At 44.0% G+C, this 11,088-nt stretch overlaps 1 protein-coding gene across 2 annotated transcripts in view; it reads right to left on the bottom strand.

The window, feature by feature from the left end:
• Nucleotides 1-917: 917 nt before the first annotated feature.
• The window catches only part of lox (lysyl oxidase), a 172,454-nt gene continuing 162,283 nt past the window's right edge, over nt 918-11,088 (bottom strand). The window contains exons 1-7 of one of the 2 annotated variants that reach the window (NM_001386417.3): nt 6,080-6,786; nt 5,483-5,591; nt 4,425-4,556; nt 2,913-3,069; nt 2,493-2,588; nt 1,994-2,109; nt 918-1,900 (exon numbers count right to left, since the gene is read on the bottom strand). In NM_001386417.3, coding sequence (NP_001373346.2) covers nt 1,894-1,900; nt 1,994-2,109; nt 2,493-2,588; nt 2,913-3,069; nt 4,425-4,556; nt 5,483-5,591; nt 6,080-6,488 — 1,026 coding nt within the window. In that variant the 5' untranslated portion in view covers nt 6,489-6,786 and the 3' untranslated portion in view covers nt 918-1,893. Of the gene's footprint in view, nt 1,901-1,993; nt 2,110-2,492; nt 2,589-2,912; nt 3,070-4,424; nt 4,557-5,482; nt 5,592-6,079; nt 8,664-11,088 lie in introns of those variants that run through there. The other variant, XM_087262690.1, reaches the window with a different exon arrangement.

The following is an 11,088-nucleotide window of genomic DNA, read 5'->3' as shown; positions in this document are numbered from 1 at the left end:
ATTTTTAAATTAGAATATTAGGATTGCACAAAGGAGGGTGTTACATTTTGCTTACTTTTAGATAAAATGGTTGAGAAATATGGAACCATATTAATATTAACAATATTAACCATAACCGGCGCGCACACACACACAAACACACACACACACACACACACACACACACACACACACACACACACACACACACACTTTCTACAGTTCACCCTCAGCTGATGATTGAATATAAAGCGTGTTCATCATGCTGTCTCGGGAGAGAGCCCTGAGCTCATAAGATCCTCGAGCCCTGGGCTCCCTCCCATTGCAGGGAGAGAGGGGAGTTTGAGCTCAGGTTGATCTCGATGGCTCCCCCTCCTGCTTGTTGTAGCTAAGTGTCAGTTATGGATGCTGAGAAGAGGTACTCAGAGTTTGGCTGAAATATTTTGGATTAATTGTTTAGGGTGTTTGTTTTTGAACTGTGGGAGGAAACCGGAGGACCTGGGGAACACCCACTCCAGCAAGGGGAGAACGAGAAAAACTCCGCAGAGAAATGCCGCCTGGTTTGGAAGGGAATTAAAGCAGGGGCATTCTTACAGTGAGGCAACAGCGCTAATCACTGACCACCGTGCCGCCCGGTTGAAAGGAGGGAAAGTAGGGTTGGGTGGGGGGGTTTCTTCAAGACCAAGATATTGAGATGAGAAAGCTATGGTTATTTGTAGTGAGTTAAGGATCGTCTGATTGGATAATTGGTTATGAGCTAATGCTGGAACAGCTGTGAACAATCATAAGCTCGTGATCCTCTCCAAATTAGTTTATAAATAAACTTTACAAAAATGCAGTCATCCTCATTTATTTTGCTGAAATTTGGCTTGATCATGTCTAATGTGACCACAGCAGCTTTACCGAACACACACACACACACACTCAGATTCATCTTCAAGTAATAAGAACACAGATGAGAATTAAAAAACATATTCTCATTGCTTTTATTCAAGTTAAGTTTTCCCTCCTAAACTAAAGTGACGTTAATGTCAATAGCACCTTTAAGAGGCGGAAAATATAATAATGTCTGAAAATACAGAGATATTATCAAAGAAAAACCTGAACACAACCTTCATGCACACATACTAAAGCACCATGATCCTCATGTTTACATCAATAATTAACTAAACGTAAAACAACATCATTAATATAGATATAATTATGATGACTCTTACAAAATAATAAGGATTACTACACCTGACGCATTATTTTACACTAAGATAATGCTTAGACTGGTGTCTTGAACATGACGATGAGTTCACTGTACTCAAATGGCCTCCACAGTCACCAGAGCTCAATCCAATAGAGCAGCTTTGGGATGTGGTGGAATGGGAGATTGGCATCATGGATGTGCAGCCGACAAATCTGCAGCAACTGTGTGATGCTATCATGACAATATGGAGCAAAATCTCTGAGGAATATTTCCAGCAGCTTGCTGAATCTCTGACATGAAGGATTAAGACAGTTCTGAAGGCAAAAGGGGGAACAACCCGGTACTAGTGAGGTGTACCTAATAAAGTGGCCGGGGAGTGTAAATTATACACTAATTAAAATTAACTCAAAAGGAAAGCATGCTGCTTTTCTGACCTTACAGGCAGATATCTGCTCTTGTTTTAAACATAATTCCCTTTAAACAATTTCAGTATTCAGTAAAGTTGACCATTTGGATGCTCAAGTAAACGGCAAACAGATATTTAGGTTATTTATTTAAGGAAAATGAGTGTTTTGCAGTTTATTTGTAAATCCCGAGAGCTCGTACCTCTGTCATAATAATAATAACAGCGCTGCAGTATTGTTTTCACAGGTATTCAGAAATGGACGTTATTTCTCCTGGTGAACAGATGATCAGGGATGTCGAGGATGTCTCTGCTGCTAGTGTCTGTGAAGAGAAACATTGGACACGCTCAGCATATTCTGACACATGAGAGTGTTTCTCTCAGGTCCTGTAGGATCAATGAAGCGCAGCACTTACGGACTCACGGTGCAGCCGGACACATGCGCGTAGTTTCCAGTATAATGAACATCACAGCGGACAATATTATTACTGAAGTCTGACTCCGACACCTGGAAACCTGGATTCACTGTCACCTGGAATCATATAAAGAGCAGAAGAAGTACATGTAGATTTACAATAATTAGCAAGTGATGTTTAACAGAGTGCAGAAATTTCAACAGTAATTCCTATTTATTATTAATATATTATTAATTTAATATTAATATTTTTTCCTCTTCAGAAAGTTTTGTTGTTGTTTACTATGGCAGATTTTAATAATAATAAAAAAATGCTAGTATTTATTATTGTTTACCATTAGAGGCTGGATGTATTCACACACTGCTGACACACAACTGTGTTTAAACACCTTATAAACGTTATTTTTGCATATCAGCTCCCTGTTAATAGCTACAGTTCTCGTCATGTGATGTGTGTTCAGAGATGGACTGTTATTTATAAGCAGAATGTTTATTGTAACCTTCAGTATGTATCTTCCAGGCTGGACGTCCGTGATGTCGATCCACTGACAGTCGATGTCAGCGCTGTACGTGTCGTAACAACCAGGACTCAAACCCTGTGGTACACACACACACACACACACACACACACACACACACACACACACACACACACACACAGTAGATTACAGCTCATCATCTCGGTGTCCTCTGTGATTAGGGCTGCCGTTTGCATTGTTGTGCTGTAGTTTTGTGCATGGCTGGATTTGCTCTTCAGTGTTTGGGCTTTCAGCAGTCACATTTACATGACACTGAACTGAGCTGAACTCTGAAAACTGTGAAAACTTCATCTGTTAAGCTGCTTTGACACAATCTAATCTGTGAAAGCGCTACAGAAACTTGATGAATTGATGAAAGTGGACTTGAACTGAAGTAATGACCTGTGTGTGGGACGTGCAGGCGTAGCGCCGGTGGTATCCCGGGTCGCAGGACGTGTCCTCCAGACAGAAACTGGCTTTATGGCCTTCAGCCACTCTCTGTTGAGTTCTGGAGTCCAGCAGATCGTAATGGCAGAACTCGTTCATGCTGTGATAGTGGCTGAAACACACAGAGGACGGTGGATCACGACTCTACACACTGCAATGATGATTTACTCTCTTAAAGTCTTTTGACTAGACCAAAATAATAAATAATTCTGATATCAAGTGATATCAAGAGTGATTGCGTATGATTTCCATAGTCATACAGTTTTTAAACTGTTAAACTATGAATCTGTAGTTTTTCAGTATTGTGTGTATTAGTGCAGTGTTTGTGTGCAGTGTTTGTGTGTGCAGTAGTGCAGTGTTTGTGTGTGCAGTAGTGCAGTGTTTGTCTGCATATTGCAGTGTTTGTGTGTGCAGTAGTGCAGTGTTTGTGTGTGCAGTAGTGCAGTGTTTGTGTGCAGTGTTTGTGTGCAGTAGTGCAGTGTTTGTGTGCAGTAGTGCAGTGTTTGTGTGCAGTGTTTGTGTGCAGTAGTGCAGTGTTTGTGTGCAGTGTTTGTGTGCAGTAGTGCAGTGTTTGTGTGCAGTGTTTGTGTGTGCAGTAGTGCAGTGTTTGTGTGCAGTGTTTGTGTGCATATTGCAGTGTTTGTTTGTGCAGTAGTGCAGTGTTTGTGTGTGCAGTAGTGCAGTGTTTGTGTGCAGTGTTTGTGTGTGCAGTAGTGCAGTGTTTGTGTGTGCATATTGCAGTGTTTGTGTGTGCAGTAGTGCAGTGTTTGTGTGTGCAGTAGTGCAGTGTTTGTGTGCATATTGCAGTGTTTGTGTGTGCAGTAGTGCAGTGTTTGTGTGTGCAGTAGTGCAGTGTTTGTGTGCAGTGTTTGTGTGTGCAGTAGTGCAGTGTTTGTGTGTGCAGTAGTGCAGTGTTTGTGTGCAGTGTTTGTGTGTGCAGTAGTGCAGTGTTTGTGTGCAGTGTTTGTGTGCATATTGCAGTGTTTGTGTGTGCATATTGCAGTGTTTGTGTGTGCAGTAGTGCAGTGTTTGTGTGCAGTGTTTGTGTGCATATTGCAGTGTTTGTGTGTGCAGTAGTGCAGTGTTTGTGTGCATATTGCAGTGTTTGTGTGTGCATATTGCAGTGTTTGTGTGTGCATATTGCAGTGTTTGTGTGTGCAGTAGTGCAGTGTTTGTGTGCAGTGTTTGTGTGCATATTGCAGTGTTTGTGTGTGCAGTAGTGCAGTGTTTGTGTGCATATTGCAGTGTTTGTGTGTGCATATTGCAGTGTTTGTGTGTGCAGTAGTGCAGTGTTTGTGTGTGCAGTAGTGCAGTGTTTGTGTGCAGTGTTGTGTGTGCAGTGGTGTGGTGTTTGTGTGCAGTGTGTAGTATTGCAGTGTTGTGTGAGCAGTAATGCAGTGTTTTTGTGTAGTATTGCACTGTGTGGGTGTGTGTGTGTGTGTGTGTGTGTGTGTGTGATCTGCGCACTTGTGACAGCTGTGCCACTCCCAGGCGTATCTGGGTTTGCTGGGCAGGAAGTCTGCTGTTCCCTGGTTCTTGACGCGCTGAGGGAACCTCAGCAGAACCCGTGTGTCGTAGTCTGCAGCTCCTGATGCTGAGCTAAAAACACACACACACACACACACACACACACACACACACACACACACACACACACACACACACACACACACACACACACACACACACAGACTAATGATCAGTTCTTCACACCAGTGTTATGTGTTATAACAGCAAACACAAATATGCTGTAAAATATTTTTGATCTTGTCATTTACTTATTTACTCTCCTTCGTCTTATTCTTTATCAGGGTTCACTTTCTGAAGATAAATTCTTTCTAGAAGATATTTTGAGGAATACCGAAAACTGGTAACCATTGACTTCCATACTAGGAAAAACAAAGGTAAGTCAATGGTTACAGGCTTCCAGCTTTCTTCACAATATCTTCATTTGAGTTCAGCACCAAAAAGAAACTCATAAAGGTTTGAAACAAGTGAAGGGGGAGTAAATGATGACCGATCTGCTATATTACTGCACTAAAATATCCATAAAATAGCAGTTTCACATATTTTGTGATTCATGTTTTTATTCTCTCCTGTTGATTTCTGCTGGTGAGTTGCATTATGGGATCTTGATCTTCCTCCAGCAGCTTTTAACCTTGATCAGTGTGTAAAAGTGTGTGTTCAGCACATGTGTAATAGTGTGCAGTGCTGTATTGTGTGTGTGTTGGTGTTGTATATTACACTACAGACTCCATGTCATGAACTGCAGCACGTTTACTCTTACTCTACACTCTTATTCCTCTACAGATTGTCTCTGATATCATCTCAAACCTCTAAAATGTCAGTAAAAGTCTCTTTGTTAAACTGTAGAGCTGAGTTTACATCATCAGAAGTGGACAGAGCAGAGATCAACATCCCATAATGCAGTTAATGGATAGATTAGTGTATGTTAGCAGGGGGCCAAACCCCTAATATTCTCTCACAGGGCTGTAAGTTAGGAGCTGCGCCGCTGCTATACTGACCTGGCCAGGCAATTCTCCTCCGCCGCGCACCGCAGGTTATACATCGGCACTCTCTGCACATACGTGGACACCTGGATCAGGTAAGGGTCCACCACCAGATCCGGCAGACCTGACACACACACACAAACACAGGACAGATGTGTGCTTCCTCATCATCTTCATCAGGGCAACACAGTAGATCCTTTTCAAGAGTTATATCCTCCAGCACTAAAATAACACACTCTTCATCCCAACAGAGAAACCAGCAACACTGAAGAACACAGGATTATCTGCTGCCGTGGCTTTACAATCAATAAATGTGATTATAATGGAGGTCAATGGGGAAAACAGCTACTAACATCACCAAAGGGGAGTCAGTCTGAACAGAGTATTGAACAATTCCAAAACATTTCCCCAAAATATGAGTCAAAGTAAGATTAGTCAGCAGAAATGATCACATCTGCTGAAACCAGGAGAAAGATGAGGCCAAATTAAGACTCAAAATCAGCCCAGAGTGGATGAAAGCGACCCGACAGCACACAGGGGATGATGTAAATAAATATATAGGCTGATCATGAAGTCGTAGTCTTTAACATCACGCATCATCTTCATTCTCACCGTTCTGGAAGTAGCGGGTCCCGTATCCGTGATGCCTCTGCGTGCTGCGGTGCCTGGGCCGGTAGTAGGAGTCGTAGTAGTTGTAGTATGGGTTGTAGGGGTTGTTCCTGATGGATTTGTAGGGGTCATAGGGGTCATCGGACACCATGCCATCCTCAGATCTGCTGCTGGAGTTCCTCTGCTCCGCTGCGGGAGCTTCTGGTCGGGCTGCCTCTGCTCTGCCCGCCGGCTGATACTGTGGCCCGCGGCTGCGCAGCTGGAACACCCGGCCGTTGGTGACCCAGCGGGTGCGGGAGCGCTGTGCTGCTGCTGCTGCTCTGGAGCCCGCGGAGGATTGAGACGCAGCCGGCTGGAGGAGAACACACACACAGAGCAGCAGCAGAGGGAGGACACCGGGACGCTCCATCATACACTGAGAACAGACCTGAAGCTTCACACACACTGCCTCTCTAGCTTTCTTTCACACTCACACACACACACACACACACACACACACACACACACACACACACACACACACACACACACACACACACACACACACACACACTCAAAGGAAGAATGCAGAGACCTTCCATCATACACTGGGAACAGGAGAACAGAAACCTGATGAGGAGGAGGAGCTGCTGACCACACACACACACACACACACACACACTCTCTCTCTCACACACGTACACACTTTCTCTCACACACACACACGCACTTTCTCATGTTTCAAATGTGGGTCTCAAAGGCACTTCACAGTGATGATGACCCTTACAGCCAAACAGTTTTCATTTTAATTTTGTCTAACTTCATGTGGAAAAATAACTAGGCTACATATAAAAGCTGACGCCTTTCCAGGGCCGGGTCGCGGGGGCAGCAGTCTTAGGAGAGAACTCCAGACTTCCCCCTTCCCCAGACACTTCCTCCAGCTCCTCCAGGGGGATCCCGAGGTGTTCCCAGGCCAGCCTAGAGACATAGTCCCTCCAGAGTGTCCTGGGTCTTCCCCGATGCCCCCTCCTGGTGGGACATGCCTGGAACACCTCCCTAGGTAGGTGTCCAGGAGGCATCCGAACAGACGCCCGAGCCACCTCAGCTGACTTCTCTGGATGTGGAGCAGCAGATCCTGAAAAACTAAATTATATAACAAATGACAGAATCACAGCAACATTATAACGCTCATTCACTTTCCTGCAGCTTACTCCCTTTATTAATCAGGGGTCGCCACAGCGGAATGAACTGCCAACTATTACAGCATATGTTTTAGCAGCAGATGCCCTTCCAGCTGCAACCCAGTACTGGCAACCACCCATACACACACACACACACTCATACACTACGGCCAAACCGGAGCACCCAAAGGAAACCCATGCCAACACGGGGAGAACATGCAAACTCCACACTGACCCAGTTGGGACTTGAACCTGTGACCTTCTTACTATAAGACCATAGTGCTAACCACTGACCATGTCAGCCAACATTATAACAATTTGAACTGAAATGCTAATTTCAACTAGTCTTATTCTCGTTTATTTTGCTTTAAGGAGTCAACAAAAGGAAATCATAGTTGTTTATCTGCACAGTTTTGACACAACTCTGACACTTCTGAGTGTTTTTCCTCAGAGAGCTCCAGCAAATGAGCGTGAGTGTATGGTGTTGCTGTTGTCGAGCCTCTGCTCGCAGTATTTTCGGAGCAGAATGTGATGTCTGTGTGTTTTTATTGAATTTGTGGAACGGTGGTTTGGGCTTGGAGTGTTTTTGTCCAGATTGTGCTGACCTCAGAACAGCAGTGAAACCAGAGCACTCGTGTTTATAAGCACTGACCTCTGCGCAGTGGAGTCCTATAAAACACCCGTCACGCTACACCTGCTTCAGCCGGTCATTAGTGTGTTATTGGTATTGTGGAGGGGATTCAGCCTAAAGTGCATTGTGTGGGTTAAAACGTCTGATTCACGAGATTATTTTAAATGTGTTATTGTATTGTGATGTGTATTTATACAGCGCAGCTTCACCATCATGAGGGGGGTCTCTCCACACACCACCTGATGATGCTCCGGTAGCCACAGGACAGCAGCGCCAGAGCTTCACCACACAGCAGCTATAGGTGGAGTGGAGAGACGGTGATGGAGCCAATCAGTGGATGGGGATGACTGGGAGGGCATGATGGGGTTACACCCCTACTCTTTACCAGAAGTGCCATGGGGTTATTAATGAGCACAGAGAGGCAGGAGCTCGGTTTAACATCTCATCTGAAAGACGGCGCTCACTGACAGTATAGAGTCCAATTCACTATACTGGGGCATAAGGACTCACACTGAAAGCAGGTTGAGCGCCCCCTGCTGGCCTCTCTGACACCACTGCCAACAGCAGCCTAGTGTTCCCATGTGCTCTCCCATCCAGACACTGACCAGCCTCAGCCCTGCTTAGCGTCAGTGAGGGACCGGTGTGGGTCTGCAGGGTGATGTGGCTGTGGTTTTATGATCCCAATCAATTATGAATTCTATCATTCATTAATTTTCCTTCTTCTTAGTCCCTTTATTCATCAGGGGTCACCACAGTGGAATGAACCGCCAACTATTCCAGCATATGCACTCATACACTAAGGTCAGTGTAGTTGATCAGTCCCCCTATAGCGCATGTGTTTGGACTGTGGGGGAAACCGGAGCACCCGGAGGAAACCCACGCCAACACGGGGAGAACATGCAAACTCCACACAAACACCAACTGACCCAGCCAGGACTCGAACCAGAGACCTTCTTATTGTAAGGCTACAGTGTTAACCATTGCGCCACCGTGCCGGCTAAAGTCATCTTGTGAGACACACACACACACACAGGCTCCATGTTTTGCTCAGCTCAGGGGAAAGCGAGTGGCGTCTGCAGCGGTGTGTGAGGATCAAAGTGAGAGTGTTTACCTGTGTGTATAAACTCTGCAGGTTCAGAAGTGAACGAGAAGCAGATGCGAGACGCTGATCTCAACACTTTAATCTGCTTTATAATGAGCCGACGCTCCGCAGGGGAAACTGCTACTAGACACACACAGGACGTATTAAACACACGGAGAATTCACCAGCAAACCCTCACACACACACACACACACACACACACACACACACACACACACACACACACTCCTTCACTCTGTCTGACTGATCAGCTCTTTTCCTCGTGGAGACCAAATCAACCAACACACAACATCAACATTTACTGCTGCTGCTGGACACATTGGTGCTCAGAACATGATGAAAACCAGCAACACACACACACATTCTTGCTCACACACTCACTCATATACACACACACCCTCACCCATGACACAAATATACACACACTCTTACATAGACATGCTCAAACACACACACACACTGACATAGACACACACTCATACACATGCTCTCTCTCTCTCTCTCACACACACACACACATACACACACACACACACACACACACACACATACATACATACATACACACACACACTCTCTCTCATTCACAGTTTAACACAAACACACAAAAAAAACACACACTCACCAACATGATCACACACACATACTTATATACACACTATTACGTTTCATTCACTTTCACACACACACACACACACACACACAGACATGATCACACACACAGATACACACATACACACTCACACTTACATACGCAATAGCTCACACACTTTTCAATCACTTTCTTTTATACAGACACACACACACACACACACATTCTTGCTCACACTCACTCATATACACACACACCCTCACCCATTACACAAATATACACACACTCTTACACAGACATGCTCAAACACACACACACACTGACATAGACACACTTACACTCATATACACATTCTCTCACACACACACACACACACACACACACACACACACACACACACACTCTCATTCACAGTTTTACACTAACACACAAAATAAACACACACTCACCAACATGATCACACAAACAACACACACACATACTTATATACACACTATTACTTTTCATTCACTTTCACACACACACAATACACACACACAGACATGATCACACACACAGATACACACATACACACTCACACTTACATACGCAATAGCTCACACACTTTTCAATCAAATACTTTCATACACACACACACACACACACACGGTTCATTCATTCATTTTCTTTTCGGCTTAGTCCCTTTATTAATCAGGTGTCTCCACAGTGGAATGAACCACCAACTATTCCAGCATATGTTTAATGCAGCGGATACCCTTCAAGCTGCAACCCAACACTGGGAAACACCCATACACACTAATTCACAGATATTCATATTCAGCTTAAAGTGACATGTAAAGGCTTCACTAGGGTAATTAGGGTAAAGTTAGGGTAATTAAGCAAGTCATTTGGACAACAGTGATTTGTTTATATATCTATACTTATACAACAGTTCAGTCTGGTTCTCAAATCTGATGTAAATCTGTAATAAATATCAATTGTAAATTGGCCATAGTGTATAAGTGTGTGTGGAAGAGTGTGTATGGGTGTTTCTCATTAGTGGGTTGCAGCTGGAAGGGCATCAGCTGTGTAAAACACATGCTGGAATAGGTGGTGGTTCATTCCGCTGTGGCAACCCCTGATAAATAAGGAACTAAGATGAAGGATAATTATTAAATAAGATGGCGTAGGTGAAGTAGCAGCGGTTTCTGCTGTTCTGACGTCAGCTGCAGATGTGAATAAACGGCGGAAGAAAGTAGTTCCTCATACAAAAGGGTTTATAGCCTCGCTGTGTTTGATTTTCTTTTTTATATACACGATTATGCTGTTGAACTGTTGTATAAATGCAATATCACATGAGTAGCAGTGCAATATGGCTGTATATCAGCACTGGTGGGACACTAAGAGCCAACGCAGTGCTCATATACACCAGTGCTGATATACAGCCATATTATATTGAGTGATATTGCTCATGTATACATATATATATTTATTCCATCCAAAAAATAGAACCAAAAAATACTCTAGGAAAAACTGTAAATGATAAAC

This window comes from Danio rerio, chromosome 8 (genome assembly GCF_052040795.2).
Source record: "Danio rerio strain M-AB ecotype USA chromosome 8, GRCz13ab, whole genome shotgun sequence".
Classification (NCBI taxonomy): domain Eukaryota; kingdom Metazoa; phylum Chordata; class Actinopteri; order Cypriniformes; family Danionidae; genus Danio; species Danio rerio.
The sequence above is the reverse complement of the archived record's forward strand: the minus strand, read 5'-3'. Positions and strand labels throughout refer to the sequence as shown.